The 17294-nt window shown below is 47.3% G+C and overlaps 1 protein-coding gene across 8 annotated transcripts in view; it reads left to right on the top strand.

Moving 5' to 3' along the window:
• The window catches only part of SLC23A2 (solute carrier family 23 member 2), a 146410-nt gene that overhangs the window by 71749 nt on the left and 57367 nt on the right, over positions 1 to 17294 (top strand). For all 8 annotated transcript variants that reach the window (XM_075910861.1, XM_075910857.1, XM_075910856.1 and 5 more), the window contains one exon: positions 16276 to 16374. In XM_075910861.1, coding sequence (XP_075766976.1) covers positions 16276 to 16374 — 99 coding nt within the window. The remainder of the gene's footprint in view (positions 1 to 16275; positions 16375 to 17294) is intronic.

Below are 17294 nucleotides of genomic sequence, written 5' to 3'. Positions count from 1 at the left end.
TGGAGACCTATTCTAGACCTTTGCAAGCTGAATCAATACTTACGAAAACAATGCTTCAAGATGGTGACCCTAGCTTCCATCATTCCAGTATTGGAACAAGGGGACTGGTTTGTGGCCCTTGACCTGCAAGATGCCTACTTGCATATTACTATACATCCGGCACACACATGGTTCCTACGCTTCGTGGTCGGATTAGAACATTATCAGTACCATGTCCTACCCTTCGCCTTGTCTTCGGTATCCAGAGTGTTCTACAAGACACTTGCTGTCGTAGTGGCATTCTTATGTCGCCAAAGGGTTATGATTTATCCCTATTTAGACTACTATCTAATAAAAGGGCCATCAGAGACAGATACGCTATACACGATATCCGTAACCAGACTCATGTTCTAATTCAGTGTTTCTTAAACTGTATTCCGTGGCACACCGATGTGTCACGAGACAGTTGGATGTGTGCCACGGAGAACAGAGTTCAAAATGGCTTCCCTTAAAAGGGCAAGTGACTTTTTTTTGGCTCAATAACTTTTCCCTAGCCTCTTCCTCCTCTCCCCCTCCCCCCTTCAACCAAAAATCCTTGGTGTTCCTCATAAAAAAAAAAAAAAATTGTTTGGTTTTCCTCAGTCTTAAAAAGTTTAATGATAGAAATGTAGCCGTGTTAGTCTGGTGTAGCTGAAACAAAATACAGGACTAACAAGATGGTTTATTAGAAGATGAGCTTTCGTGGGCCAGACCCACTTCCTCAGATCAAATTTCTTCCACTATTTAAACTCACAAAAAGTTTAAGAAACACTGTTCTAATTCCTAGGCCTTAGGCCTCATTCTCAATTAACAGAAGTCTACAAAAGCCTTAGGGTATGTCTATACTAGCCCCCTAGTTTGAACTAGGGAGGCTAAGGTAGGCATTCAGACTTGCAAATGAAGCCCGGGATTTTAATATCCCGGGCTTTATTTGCATGTTCCCGTCCGGTCGCCATTTTTAAATGCCACTAGTCCGGACTAACTGCCGCGGCTACATGAGGCAGTTAAACGGTAATTCGACCTAAGTCCTTAGTTCAAATTACCTGTTACTCCTCCTGGAATGAGGTGTAACAGGTAATTCAAACTAAGGAGTTACTTCGAATTACCGTTTAACTGCCACGTATAGCCGTAGGCAGTTAGTTCGGACTAGTGACATTTTAAAATGGCAACCGGACGGGAACATGCAAATAAAGCCCGGGATATTTAAATCTCAGGCTTCATTTTCAAGTTCGAATGCCTACCTTAGCCTCCCTAGTTTGAAGTAGGAGGCTAGTGTAGACATACCCTCAGACTTCATTGGAGCCCATCTAGATTCAACTACAGCAAGGGCGTACCTACCAAGCCAGCAATTCCAAGCAATCTAAAACCTTGTTTTTACCATCACAAACAGCCCCAGAATTTCAATATATACCTGTCTTCAACTCATGGGGCATATGGTGGCTATAGCTTACATGATTGGTCATGCGAGGCTCCATTTTCATTGCCTTCAACTTTGGCTAGCTTCCATCTATTCTCACAGTAAGCAAGACATATACAGACAGGTGTTCCCATCTGCCGACGTCATAACGTCTTTGAAGTGGTGGACTAAGCCGAGCGATTTATTTTCAGGCATCCCATTCCATCAGGATCAACCTCCCACACAGATATCTACCGATGTCTCCCTCATGGGATGGGGAGCTCATATGGGAGACATATCCAAGGTCTATGGACAACCAAGGAATCTACCTTATACATCAACTTATTGGAGCTCAGGGCAGTTGCAAACGCATGCAAACATTTCCTGCCTCACATCCAAGGTGCCACAGTAAGAATACTTACTGACCATATCACCACAATGTATTTTATAAACTGTTAAGGTGCTGCCCGTTCTCACTCCCTGTGCACCGAGGAGCTTCAGCTGTGGAACTGGTGCATCTGCAACACGGTTACCCTAACAGCTTCCTACTTACTGGGAGCCAACAGCATGTTAGCAGACTCACTCAGCAGGCATTTGCACCAGACCATGTATGGGAGATCCATCCACTCGTCCTCCAACCGATTTTCGATCATTGAGAACACCCACAGATAGATCTTTTCTTTTTGCCTCATATGAGAGCACGAAATGTCAGCAATATTGTTCCAGGGCTGACATAGGTCAAGAATCTCTAGGGGATGCCTTTCTCCTCCACTGAGGGGGCCCTCTTTTATACGCTTTTCCCCTTATACCACTCCTCTCCAAGGTTCTCGAGAAGATCAGTTAGAGACAGCACAGTAGTGATTCTCATAGCCCCATTCTGGGCACAACAAATATGGTTTCCTTACCTTTATCTTATGTCTCCTCACTCACCTTAATAAACCATCTTGTTAGTCTTTAAAGTGCTACATAGTCCTGTATTTTGTTTCACTCTCCTTATCACCTTCCCATGTATCCCAATCTCCTAACTCAGCACAACGGGACTCTAATTCACCCTCATCCCCACACTCTGAAGTTGACAGCCTGGTTTATAATTGGTTCGAAGAACACGAACTCCAATGTTCGGAGGCAGTGAGAAATGTTCTATTACATAGTAGAAAGCAGTCCACTCGATCCAAGTACCTGTAGAAGTGGTGCAGATTCTTATCCTGGTGCACCGCTAGGAAATTGGATCCACGTACTGCATCTTTGCACGCTATCTTGGACTACATCCTACAATTGAAAAAAACAGGGTTAGCTCTAGCATTTTTAAAAGTACATCTAGCAGCTATCACCTCATTTCACACCTCACTGGACGATTATTTGGTATTTGCACATCCTACAACACACAGGTTCTTCAAGTGTCTCTCCAACTTATATCCTCCACGAATATTACCACCGCCTGCGTGGAACTTGGATCTAGTTTTGGACACTCTAATCCATGCCCCCTTTGAGCCCATAGCAACTGCCCCACTTACAATGATGAGGCTTAAAGTTACATTTCTGCTAGCCATTACTTCTGCTCGCGGAGTTGGAGAGATAGCAGCCCTGATGATGGTCCCACCAGACATCATCTTCAGCAACGATAAAGTCACGCTGTGTCCACACCTATCCTTCCTTCCGAAGGCTTGCTCAGACTTCCATATAAATGAGCAAGTCATACTCCCGTCTTTCTACCCCAAGTCACATGGAAGTGCTCACAAGACCATCCTTCATTCACTAGATGTGAAGAGATCGCTTGCATTCTATATTGAAAGAACTCGGAACTTTCACAAGACAGACTGCCTGCTAATTTCACTAGCAGAACGTAGCAAAGGTCAACCTAGCTTATCTCAACAAATTTCAAATTGTTACCTGTATTAAAAAGTGCTTTGCCATACACATCAAACGGTTACCGGACACACTAACAGCCCATTCTACCAGGGCTGTAGCAACCTCTATAGCCTTCATTTGTGGGGTTCCTCTAAAAGACATTTGTAGAGCAGCAGCATAGTCCACTAACAATACTTTCATGAAGCATTATGCAATCTCTCATAAACTATCCACTGACACTGCTGTAGCAGCTGCAGTGCTTTCGACTGTGGATAAGAAGTGACTCCATTCCCCGCCTTCCTATATCAGAGTACTGCTACACAGTCACCTACAGTGGAGCACCCATGGGGACACTATTCAAAGAAGAAGTTACTCACCTTGGTGCAGTAACAATGGTTCTTCGAGATGCATGACCCCGTGGTGCTGCACTACCTGCCCTTCTCCCCGCTTCAGAGTCTCTTAATATACCTTTCAGACACCAGGGAGGACTTGAGGAACTAGCGGGAGCCGGACTGCTTAAGAGATCAAAAGGCACGAACGGTGCAAGGCGCGTCCCACGCATGCGTGGTCTGGCTGACCACTGCTCATGAAAACCTCCAATCTGTGGCTCCGGGACAACCTGACACCTACAGGGGGAGCCCACGGGGACACACATCTCAAAGAACCGTCGTTACAGCACCAAAGTGAGTAACATCCTCTTTCCATAGCAGAGAGGATGAAGGGTCTGCCTGTATCGGCACAATGCTTGTCCTCGTGGATCACCCATATCAGGACCTGTTATGAGATGGCAGGGCGAGAGGCTCATTCCACAAGGGCACAGGCCTCGTCAACAGCATTTGTAGCACAGGTGCCCATTGTCGAGATTTGCAGGGCAGCCACATGGTCCTCCATTCACATATTTACAACCCATTATGCTATTGCCCAGCAGGCTAGGGACGATGCAGCCATTCATAGGGCTGTGTTGCAGTCTATTGAAGATTAGGCTTCCAACCCCACTCCCTGTGGTACTGCTAGGGAGTCACCTAACTGGAATGGACATGAGCAAGCACTCGAAGAAGAAGAAGAGGTTACTTACCTCATAACTGTTGTACTTCGGAAGTATCCAGCAAGAAGGAACTGAGGGAGGCAGGGCCAGCAGGGGTATATATGTGCCGATATGCTGGCGCCACTCCACAGGGCTCCCCGGCTGGCCCAACGGATATTGCTAAGGGGAAAAGCTCTGGAATCTGTGCACGCGGCGCGCGCGCGCGCACACACCCCTAACCGGAATGGACATGAGGAACACATCTCAAAGAACAACAGTTATGAGATAAGTAACCTTTTCTTCTCCTCTCACCAGAAGTGGGCACTCCACCCTGAGGTGACTGCCTCCTCTTCCAAGACTGGGGACATACCTTTCAGTGGTCCCCAACATGGTGCCCATGGGCGCCATGGCGCCCACCGGGCCATTTCTGTGCACCCGCCGAGTAAACGGGGCCGGCCCTGCCCCTGGGCGCATGGCGTATGGGCAGGTTTAGGTGACCCTGCTCCTGGGTGCGTGGTGCAAGGGCTATGCTGGCCCCGGGCGTGCGGCATATGGGCGGTGCCAGCCCTGGCATATGGGCAGCCCCACCCCTGAGTGTGCGGCACAGGAGCTGAACCAGCGCCGGCCCCAGGAGTGTGGCGCATGGGTAGCGCCAGCACCGGGCGTGCGCCATATGGGTGGCCCTGCCCCCAGGCACATGCGTGGCCCCGCCCCCGGGTGCCTGGCACGTGAGCAGCCCTGCTCCCGGGAGCCCGGCAGCCCCAAAAGGTTGGGGACCAGTGCCTTAGTGCAATGAAAGACAACGCAGAGTGCAGTCGGTTCTATTCCAGACTTGGCCTCGAGCAGAGCTCTCTGCCAGATGTGTTCCTGTTCAGGTGGTGGGAAGGCCTCCTGTACACCTCCCACTGTTTCCCTTCATAGGCAGGGTCCTACAAAAGTTCAAGAGGGTCAAAGCAACAGTCATTCTCATTGCACTGGCCTGGCCTCACCAACATTGGTTCGGGGCACTGATGAACCTGATCCTACATGCTCAGGAGGCTACTGTTGAGGCCGGACCTCCTTTCCCAGGACTAAGGTTGCCTGCTCCATCCAAGCCTCAGCTCGTTCCACCTGACAGTGTAGTTCATCTGTGGCTGAACCCGCAGGAGCTGACATGTTTGGGAGATGTACAACTGGTCCTCCTTGAGAGTAGTACACCCTCAACATGATCCACCTATGCGGCTAAATGGACCCGTTTCTCCACGTGGATATAGCAGTGGCAGGTGGGTCCGGCCAAGGCCTCCTGAGGACTAACATTTTGTACTGCTCTCTAAGGTGCTGCAAGACTATTGGTTGTTTTGAAAGTTTTTCCAGTCATGTACTAACACGGCTATCCCTCTGAATCTTTTTCTCTGGAAGTTAGCTGAATCTCCTCAGCTAGTTATGTTCTTTGCCCTGGGCTTTTTGAGCTTCATTGCCTCAGAGAAATGTAATAGTCATGGTGGTTCATAGATCAAAATTCTGTCTGTAATGTATTTGACGTTTGGTTAGTTCAGTGGTCCTCGACCTTTTGGGGCTGTTGGGTGCCCGGGGGCTGGGCCGTGCATGATCCTGGGGGCGGGGCTACTCATACGCTGCATGCCTGGTGCCGGCGTCACCCATATGCCGCACTCCCAGGGCCGGAGCCGCGCGCCCGGGGCAGGGCTGACCACGCGCTGCATGCCTGGGGCCAGCGCTGCTCCTGTGCCGCGTGCCCAGAAGCTGGTAGCGCCCATGCACCGTGTGCCTGGGGCCAGCACCGCTCTTGTGCCGCGTGCCCGGGGCGGGGCCACCCTTATGCTGCATGCTTTGGATCGGCACAGCCCTTGTGCCGTGCATACGCTGTGGGGCCGCCCATACGCTGCACGCCACATGCCCGGGGGCGGGGCCGGGGCCGATCACTCGGCAGGCGCACAGAAATGGCCCAGCGGGCGCCATGGCACCCGCAGATACCGTGTTGGGGACCACTGGGTTAGTTAATACTGCCTAGGACAGAAGCCCTGCACTAACATTGGCGGGGTTCGCTGAATCGCAGCGAGCCCCACTTGCCAGCTGCACTGTCCGGTGATCTGCGCATGCGCAGATCGCACAAACCCGGCTCTTCCGGGTTGCAGTCTACTCTCCATGGGCGAGTAGATTGCATTATTTGTCAAGCCCTGAGCAGTGGAACTTGAGAGCCAGTGAATGAACTAGAGCAGCGGTGCGCAACCCGTGGGTGGTCACAGCTGTCTTCTGGAGGGGTCTCAGCGCTGTGATTCGGGCCAGCCAGTATTTTCTTTTCCCAGCTTGGCGCCCGACGTACATGCAGCGGGGGTGGGAGGAGTAGCAGGCAAGTGGAGCAGCCTTTAAAGGGGGGACTTTTTTTTTCCTCAACCAAAATTTTCCCAGGAGTCACAAGTGCAAAAAGGTTGTGCATAGGCAAACTTCATATCTTAAAAATTAGGTCATTTCCAGGCATGGGAAAGAATGTTCTTTTTTATTTACATATGTGTTCTAAAAAACTACAAATGGATTCTAACCTAGAATTGGTACAAAAATGAGCTTCCAAATCACTGTAGGTAACAGTAACAGTTCAGTTGTCTGCCAGATAGCCTTTTAACTCTGTATAAAGCTCCTTTTTTGTCAACCCTGATTGAATTATGCCTGCTATTTCTAGATAGAGGAAAGGTTAGATTTTTCAGTACTCAGTAATATTTGCTCACCTGTGGAAAATGTTAGTATGTTTGTTAAGATCTTTGAAACTTCTAATCTAGTTAATTTTCAACTGAAACATCAAGTTCTAATAGTTAAAATAGAAGTGATCATTTTATAGCTACTTTGATCAGTGCACAAGCTGATATTAATTATTTGCACAACAAGCAAACGGTAGTCTAGGATACTCTGACACTTTTTTGTGGCTTTTTTTATCTGTCCAAGAAGGTTTTAAACTAGTAGAAAATGGAGATAAAATTCATACCACTCAAATTGATATCTTAGTTCTCAAAATTCATAGGGGAAAAAGAGAACAGTATATTAAATCACTGTCCATATTTGAAGTTCTGTTGTATGTTTAAGGATGGATTTTTGTTTTCAGTTGGGGCATGAGTGTTGCTCAATACTGAATGAGATTTAAGAGAATAAAGTAGAGGATGATCACCTTTTACTCTCTGGAGGAAAGAAGTATAAAATCAATCAACCATTAAAGGGATGGCCTTTCAGAAATGAGTAGAAAGTGGGGAGAGAGGCACAGTCAATCAATCAAAGGGAGCCTTTCTCTGCAAAGTAGATACATAGATAAGCAAATAAATTATGCAGGTATATTTCCCCAAGATATCATGGTGCTGACACAGATGGCAAGAATGACACTGAGCTATTTATGCCTCTTCTGGTAGTATTGCTGTCACCTTTCTCCCATTTCCTTGTGTTAGTTCTTCTCCCCTCCTCCTGTGCTCTTCATGCACTGCCAGAACGTTTTGCCTTACTTTTCTTGTGACATTAATAGGTTTATTTTCTAATTTGTGGTGCAACTTCATGCTTTGTTTTTGGGGGGGAGGGGACTGATTGTGAAACTGAAAATAGCAATTCACTTTGTGTCTACTGTATTACATGATATAAAGGTAGATAGTGGTGAGAATCGATTACAATACAGCATGGTGAATTGATTATAATACAGAGTTAAATAAAAGCACATTCTTATTATGTCAAATGCCTATCAAAAAGACCAGTGATCCATATTATTTGGATAATTGGTATTTGTCTCATAATAAAAAGCTGGAAAGTATATAACAGATGGAATATTTTGCATCACACGTGTGATTTATTATAGACCCTGAGGAGAGGAGTACTCTATTAGAAAAGTCAAATTAAAAATACTTACCATTTGCTTTTACACTGTCATATGCAACCTAAATGAGATTTATGTAGTTAACAAAAACTCATGATATTGATTTCATGATGTTGTATTAAAATTCTTTAGTAATGAAAATGCTTTGAATTTCCAGAGAATTACTGTGCTCGAGCTGGAAGAATTTGAGGGCTTGACAGAGTCTTCCCCTTTCCTTTACTTGGGAAACAAGATGAAGATTAAAACCCGAAATTCTCCATTTTCATCAAAGTGCCATTAAAAACACAAGTAAATATCATTATCACAAATGATATTTTACAAAGCATGTTCCTGAAAAGACTTGGGTTCTGTGTTGCTTTTAATTGACAAATACAGTCTTCTCAGAAAGATGTCTGGCAGTGTGACCTTTACTTTACGAACTGCCATATAATATGGCCACTAGAACAACTTTAATATATTCTTTAGGAGCTCCAGTGAGAAATCTTATTACATATTATGACAAAGCTCCTATGAAAACTCAGTGGGTCCTGTGCTTCCTGATGGATTTTGCTTGCCTCAGGGACTCTCAGCAGGCCACGGTTTTAGGCACCACACCTAGGGCTTGTTTTGCTGTTTGTTGAGCTCTTTTCATCGTTGGCCAGCATGTGGTAAAACGGAGAATAAACTCCACAGTTCTTTTTCCTGAGTGGAAATGGTGATTTGGGTGTTGGGGGGGAAACTCGGGCCCACCCTCTACTCTGGGTTTCAGCCCAGGGCCCTGTAATAGTAGCTGCTGGTGTGAATCCCTGACACCTGCCATAAGATAGCTCCAAGACCCTGGGCTACTTTCTCACTCCTTCCCTAGCACCTTCTCTCTGGTTCGCCATCCTAGTGTTCACTTGTTGTCTCCTTTCCTCCTACTCCCAGCGGCTCCCTCCTCCATCCTCTCAGCTACATTCATGCCCCAACTGTAGGCAAAGTTTCTTTTATAGCCAGTCTGAACTAGTTTTCTTAACTACCCCCAGGTATCCTAATTAGCTAGTCTGGCTAGGCCTTGGCTGACTCTGCATTTTGGGAGAGAGTAAAGGGACTGGGTGTCAGGAGGCTGTGGCCTACTAGAGGGCCCACTGCTTCCGTGACACCCTGCTCACATTTGGACATGGTCATGGTTTGCTGCAGGGTCCAATGGGAACTGCCAGCACTCCTGCCAACCAGGATCTTCCCCAGCCCTCTCAATGCTGCTGCTCATCCTTGCCACTCTGAACACCTGGGACTGTAGGCTGGGTCTCGGCAGGTGTCAGGTGCTCTCCTTCTTTCGGGAGAGGGTACTCTGTTATTTTCCTGGAGGAGACCCGCACCTCTTTGGCATCTGAGGATAGCTGGCTGCTGCAGTGGGAAGACCAAGTCTATTTCAGCCATCTGTTGGCCTGTCAAGCTGGGGTGGTGATGCTGTTCTCCCCAAAACTGCAGTATGAGGTACTGGGGACTGCCCAGGTTATGCAGGGCTGCCTGCTGCACCTCTGGGTTTGGATGGAGGGGCTGATGTTAAACCTTGTTAACATCTATGCCCCGATGTCTGGCCTGGAGAGGCTCTGCTTCTTCCAGCGGGCATCTGCCTTCCTCGGCTCTCTGGATCCTTGCGAGTGCCTGATCCTGGGTGGGGATTTCAACTGAACCCTCAAGGAACAGGACCGCCTGGGGACCAAGCAATGCTAGGCTGTCCACAGAGAGATAAGAGACCGATGCTCCCTGGTAGACATCTGGCATGACCACTATCCAGACGAGGACACTGCATTCACCTTTTTCCAGGTGGAGGGTCAACGGTCATTTCACTCCTGGTTGGATCGCATTTATCTTTCTTGTCATCGTATTTCTTTGGCCTGCTTCTCCAGCATTTGGCCAGCCCCATTCTCGGACTACCACTTGGTAGCGGTGATGGCCTCTCTCTCCTCAGAGAAAGCACAAGAGGGCTCAAGCTTCTACACCTCTCTTTTCTCCCCGTATCCGACTGACTCCTGCAGAGTTCTCTGGAACAAACTCCAAGCAGTCACTGTGTGCAGCTGGGACTGGCTAGAGCTGCCTCTCTCTCTGGCCAAGTTTTTGGAAGCCCTCCGTCTCATGTCCACCAGTAAATCCCTGAGCACGTATGGTCTGACTGTGGAGTTCTGCCGCATGTTTTAGGACATCCTCAGCCATCCTTGCCAGCGTCTGGGCTGAGTCCTTGGAGAGTGGGGTCCTCCCTTAATTGTTTAGGTGAGCCATGCTCGCCTTGTTGCCTAAGAAGGGGGACCTCTGTGATCTGAGGAATTGGTCTCCTGTCTTTGCTCCTCAGCACGGACTACAAAGTCATCACTAAGGCCGTTTCACTGAAACTGTGGTCCGTGCTGCGGACGTGGTCCATCCAGACCTACACTGTCCCGGGCTGCACCATCTTCGATAACCTTTTTCTAGTCTGGGATCTCCTAGAGTTCTGGTGTAGAGATGGTCTGTCATTCACCCTCATGTCCTTGGATCAGGAGAAGGCATTTGACTGGATGGACCACGGGTACCTCCTGGGCACTGTGCAGGTTTTCGCTGTAACCTATGTGAGGTTTCTCCAGGTGCTGTACACTTCCACGGAGTGCTTGGTGAAGCTCAACTGGACCCTTACTGCACCAGTCAGCTTCGGGCAGGGAGTGCATCAAAGCTGTCTGCTGTCAGGTCAGGTGTTTGCTTTGGCCATTGAGCCCTTCCGCTGTCTCCTCTGCCAGAGGTTCACGGGGTTGGTGTTCTGTGAACTGGAGGTGTTACCGGTCCTGTCAGCATATGCTGATGACATGCTCCTCATGGTCCAGGATGTGGGCGACCTAACATGGGCGGAGGCCTACCAACCTGTTTATTTGGTGGCCTCCTCCACCTGGGTCAGTTGGGTTGAGCTCTGGCCTGCTGGTTGGGGACAGGTGGCAGGCGAGCTCCCTCCTATCTGCACTTCAGGCTGTTACGTGGAGCGTGGGTCCACTGCTCTAACTTGGCATTTTCCTTTCTGCCATGGATCCCTCCCTGCTGGAGAACTGGCAAGGGTTAGAGTCCAGGGTGGCTGAGTGGTTGTAGAGATGGACCCAACTGCTGTGGTGCCCCTCCCTGAGTGGGAGGGTGCTCATGCTTAACCAGTTGGTCCTGTCCATGCTCTGGCACCTTCTCAGCACCCTGGTCACGACCCTGGGTTTCTTGGCCCACATCCAGCAGATGATGCTGCCATTCTTCTGGTCAGGACTGCATTGAGTCTCTGCAGTGGTTCTTCATCTTCCCCTGGAGGAGGGAGGATAGGGCTTGACATGTCTGTGCACACGGGTCTATGTCCTCTGTCTCCAAGCCCTGCAAGGCTCCTATATGATGCAGGTAGTCTGGTGGGTAGCACTCGGGTGCACGTTTTTCTTCACTGCTTCAGAGATCTGATGACCGGCAACTCCTTTGAGAGGTCTTCCATGAGACCTCTCTGAGGTGCCGGCCTTCTACCAGGACTTCCTCCAGGCCTGGAAGCTGCTTTCAGTGACCAGGTCCTTGGGAGCCACCGTGGAGGCAGACCTCCTCACGGAGCCCCTGCTACACAATCCCCATCTTTGTGTGTAGGCAGTGGAGTCCCCCTCGATGCACCACATGTTAGTCTTGCAGAAGTCACCAGGATCGCAGACAGCCTGGACTATGACCAGGGAGACTGGGTGGATCCTCTAGCACTTGCCCAGTGCATGGTGCTCTCCACCCTGCATACTCCCCTGTGCGTACTTCAGAAGGCGAAGGACCTTTTGCCACCCACTGCTTGGGTTTATCTCAATAAAATCCTGCGAGAGGGTGCACCCCGCCCGCCCCTCACCCCATGCCCTCTTGATCTCTCCATTGGCCCTGCGTGCCTTCCCAACCACCCTCCCCATGTCATTCAAGTAGGCTGCATGCGTTGCTTTTGGACCCCTTTTGAACTGCTCCAAAGAGTCATCTGTACACACTCATGCTTCACACTCTTCACTTGCCCACCTTCGTGTTCTGCCCAGATACCAAGTGGCAGGACCTCTTATCACCAGTAGTGGGTGGGGAGCCCCAGTGGGCCAATCTCTACTCCACTGCACTGTGAGCACAGCCATGTACTTGGCGCAGTTCACCCCTGTTCGTGAGACTTATCCCTTCTGTGGTGTGAGGGAGACTGTGGCCCACATTTATCTCGAGTGCACCAGGTTATAACCCCTCTTTAGCTCCTCCAGAACCTCTTATTGAAGTTCTGGCTGCACATCTCCCCTCACCTATTAATTTATGCACACCCCATCCGTGGCCCCACAAAGTCGTGGGACCTCCTCCTCATCAACCCTCTCGTGGCTATCGCCAAGATGGTAGTCTACAAGACCAAGGAGCAGAGTCTGCGACTGTGGGGTCTATTTCTGCTCCTGTATCCATTCACACATCTAGGCAGAGTTCCACTGGGCGGTGTCCGCTTGCTCTGTCGAGATCTTCGAGGGGCAGTTGGCACTGTCCGGGGTTCTCTACTCGGTGTTCCCATCCAGTTCCCTCATTTTAACCCTATGACCTCCACACCTGTCCCTGTTTTCTTTTTGTTTGTCCCCAATCATCATTTGGTGTTCTGGGCTCTGTGGTAGTCTGGAGGGAGGTCCTTTAGATGTGGGTGGGCATTAGCCCACTCAACTCCTGGAATCCAATAGGACTTCTTTTTTATAGCCTTCTGTTCTGACCTGGTCATAATACTTTTTGTGCAGTGTTTCTTGCACAGTGTTTCTTCTACAGCAATTTTTGGTGTATTCCCTTTCATTTTTCCTGTCCAATAGACTGTTTTTGTAAACAGTAATACACTGTTTCTTATATTATATTAGGACAAGGTTGCCCAGAGAAATGTGTCTTTCATCATACTTGGTATAGGAGAGATCTACATTTCATGCAGATTCTGTATGTTTTCTAACTGAAATGCTCACCCTTCTGGGGTGAAATCCTGGCCCCATTAAATTTAGTGCCTTGAAGTAAATGTGCCCAGAACTTCATTTTTGTAGTGTTTCTAATGTAAAATGGCTTACTTGGAATTTAGGGCATCATGAACGGGGAGACAGTGATAGCTCTCTAATATCCTGAGACCAACATGGCTACAACCAATATTGCTTGCAATTGTCAGTTTGAGACCTTATGCCCAATACATTCAATATGAGCAGCTAATACTTCTAATGGCATCAGTGTGAATTAACTCCTAATCACTTGTCACTTGCTGTTTTCTGCTCCTGATACTAGCTGTGAATATTTGATAACTGTGAGCTCTGGTCAACAAAATCACTTCAGTTATTCTTGAATTGCACATGAATAGGCTTGATATCCTTTTCAAATTAGATACCAAAAGAGTTGCCATTTTAGTTGAATTTGTATGTAAGTCGGAACTGGTACATATTGTAGGGGAAACTCTAGCCAAACATTTCTCCAGAGCTCAGTTTTATTCTCCCACACCTCACTTCCCTCAGTCCTTTATTCTCAAGCTGAGGTGTCTGCTGAGAAAAGCTGCTCTGTGTCTCGCTGGTCTGCTGGGGAGGGGCGCTAGCTTCACGTCTCCCTGGTCTGCTGGGGGGAAGCAGCTAGTGCGGGGTTGCCTCACCCCGTTTGTAAGTAGGGATCCGATGTAAGTCGGATCCATGTAACCCAGGGACTGCCTGTATAGGAAAAATGGAAACAGAACTCCTAATAACAAATAATAACTCCCTTGTGGATAAGGGAGAAGCGGTGGATGTCATATACCTAGACTTTAGTAAGGCATTTGATACGGTCTCGCATGATATTCTTATTGATAAACTAGGCAAATATAACTTAGATAGGGCCACGATAAGGTGGGTGCATAATTGGCTGGATAACCGTAGTCAGAGAGCTGTTGTTAACAGTTCTAAATCCTGCTGGAAAGGGATAACAAGTGGAGTTCCTCAAGGGTCTGTTTTGGGACCCGTACTGTTCAATATCTTCATCAATGATGTAGATATTGGGATAGAGAGTACGCTTATTAAGTTTGCAGATGATACCAAACTGGGTGGGGTTGCGACTTCTTTGGAGGATAGGGACATAATTCAAAATGACCTTAGCAAGTTAGAGAAATGGTCAGAGGTAAACAGGATGAGGTTTAATAAAGAGAAATGCAACGTGCTCCACTTAGGAAGGAACAATCAGTTCCATACATACAAGATGGGAAGCGACTGTCTAGGAAGGAGCATGGCGGAAAGGGATCTAGGGGTCATAGTGGACCACAAGTTGAATATGAGTCAACAGTGTGATGCTGTTGCAAAAAAAGCAAATATGATTCTAGGTTGTATCAACAGGTGTGTTGTAAGCAAAACTCGTGAAGTCATTCTGCCGCTCTGCTCTGCACTAGTTAGGCCTCAGCTGGAGTACTGTGTCCAGTTCTGGGCGCCACATTTCAAGAAAGATGTGGAGAAATTGGAAAGGGTACAGAGAAGAGCGACAAGAATGATTAAAGGTTTAGAGAACATGACCTATGAAGCCAGGCTTCATGAACTGGGCTTGTTTAGTTTGGAAAAAAGAAGATTAAGGGGGGACATGATAGCGGTTTTCAAATATCTAAAAGGGTGTCACAAGGAGGAAGGAGAAAATTTGTTCCTCTTGGTTTCTGAGGACAGGACAAGGAGTAATGGGCTTAAAATGCAGCAGGGGAGGTTTAGATTGGACATTAGGAAAAATTCCTAACTGTCAGGGTGGTCAAATATTGGAATAAATTGCCAAGGGAGGTGGTGGAATCTCCCTCTCTGGAGATATTTAAGAACAGGTTAGATAGACATTTGTCAGGGATGGTGTAGGTGGAGCTTGGTCCTGCCTTGAGGGCGGGGGCCTGGACTCGATGCCTCTTGAGGTCCCTTCCAGTCCTATTATTCTATGATTCTATGAAAAACGGACACCCAAGTTTAGAATAATAGAATACAGTCAATGTCTCCTGGTAAATGGGTGCTGTGACAAAAAGATGTTAAAAGGGAAAAGCATGGCCCTAGGGCTGTCATTTGTATATTCAGTACTAAAAGATTTTCCCGGCGTTGCTTGTGTTCTTAACTCAATTACATTTTGTTTTCAGGAAAATAAAATGGTGGGGCTGGAGATGAGGGGTTCAGAATGCAGGCTGCCCCAGGATGAGAGGACTACCCCAGCTCTCTTACTGCACAGCAGTTTAGGGCCAGGTGAGAAGCTCCTGTCCATGGCTGCTGCAGCTCCAATGCTGACGCAGCCAGCGGAGGGAGAGCTGCATGTCCCTAACAGGGAAAGGTCCAAGTTCATCTGCCTCTTGTGCTCCCCTGTGCATGAGGAGTGCAGCAAATTGTGCACTTTCCCATGGGGGAACAGCTAGCAGTATTCCCATACAAATTGGAGGGGGCAGATCTTCAGCCCCCCCGCTCTCCCTAAAGAGGAGGGGAGGCTTGGGGCTGAGGCACTCCCTTACAGGGTGTGGAGGTGCCTACAGCCAGCCCCTTTCACCAGCCTGGTGATTGAGTCTCTTTTCTGTATGGTTTTATAAGAAGCAGTCCCATTTTAACCACATCTCGTTTTCCTGGCACAACCAAATCCTTACTGTGCTTTAAGTTATGAGGAAGCTGCCTACCAAATTTGCTGGTCCTACCACTCCTTTAGGGGGAGTTTTTGAGCAAACGGAAAAACTCACAAATATATAGTAGACTTCCAGGTGATGTAGGTTGAAACAGTATGATAGTCAGGGCTCGACAAACAATGTAATCTACTCGCCCATGGCGAGTAGATTACACCCCGGAAGAGCCAGCGCAGAGTGATCTGTGCATGCGCAGGGCGCAGAACCGCACGATTGGCGAACGGGGCTCGCCGCCACTCAGCGAGCCCTGATGATAGTATTGTATACTGTTAACTTGTGTTCAGGTTAGCTTCAAGGACATTTTCTATGTGCTGTAGCTTACTCTTAAATGTACAAAGTAACCTTTTTATGTTCTACCAGTATTGCCTTTTATTTCTGAAAGAATGAAGTATAACTGTATATGCTGCTGTGCTGGCAACTTGAGACCTTTATTCTGTGGGTGATGAATCACTAAACTCTTGCTTATTCAGAATGTTTTTAGTGATAATTGACATCAAATTAGGGACACACAAACTTTGTAGTGAGTTAAGTGACTGCTGTATGTGGATTTTTTGTAGGTAGTCATAAACGGTGGAGCAACATCAAGTGGGGATCAGGACACAGAGGATACGGAGCTGATGGCAATCTACACCACAGAAAATGGCATAGCAGAAAAGGTATAAATTTTTTTAAATATTTTGTAAAACTCATATTAATAAAACTCTTACTCTTGCTTTGTCCTTAGGGCCAGGGCATTCTTTCTAATTAATTTTAATTCACTGTCTGCCTTCTGTATTTCCACTATATACAGTGACTTCCAGCCTCAATTCCTGATTCACTGGGGTATTTGTTTATTTTTATTACTTCAGGGTTAAATCCTGGGGTATAGAGCTCAAAATGCATAGGTCTCGGGTGGTTAAAGCACACAAACAGTTTCTTTAATTCTTAATATGCTGCTTTTAGCCTTTACAAACTTGGATGTGTCATGAGATTGTAAGGTAGACTTCTCTCAGTGTACATAGCAGCAGCAGAACTATGTTGTGGTTGCTACTGTAGCCTTAGGACTATATCTATTACCCATCTCCTCCTCTCTAATGAACTGCTAGGGTTAGTCCCTTCTCAAAGTGGTTCTCTGCATTATCATAGACATCTCATTGCAGAGCTCTCCCTAAAGCCTACCAAGATCTCTCTAAACGAAACCCTACCAATTCTGATGCATTTAGATCCCCCTCAGGAGTACTGTCTAAATCTGACCAGATGGGTAGTTTTAATCTTAAAATGTCCTCAATAATAACATAAAAGATGTTTCTAAATATTGTTCAATCTCTCCGACATTGAAATTTTCAACAAGTCCTTTCTCACTTCCTTTTAGAAGGTAAGATTAATGAGAATTTCAGGAAAAAAGCCTGCCAGCAGGTGTTCTGGCATTAAGACCGTAGTGATTTGTGACTTTTGTCTTGTTTCTCATATACTCAAGTTACTAATCCTTTTGAATACCAGGGCCTTTTTTTATTATTATTTACTGAAAACACTGTGAACAAAGTTCAAATCATTAATATACCCATTGGGTATTGCTAGTGGCATATTAACTATTTAG

The sequence above is a fragment of the Pelodiscus sinensis genome, chromosome 28 (genome assembly GCF_049634645.1).
Source record: "Pelodiscus sinensis isolate JC-2024 chromosome 28, ASM4963464v1, whole genome shotgun sequence".
In the NCBI taxonomy this organism is placed as follows: domain Eukaryota; kingdom Metazoa; phylum Chordata; order Testudines; family Trionychidae; genus Pelodiscus; species Pelodiscus sinensis.
Note: the sequence above shows the minus strand (reverse complement) of the source record. Positions and strands in the feature narration are given on the sequence as shown.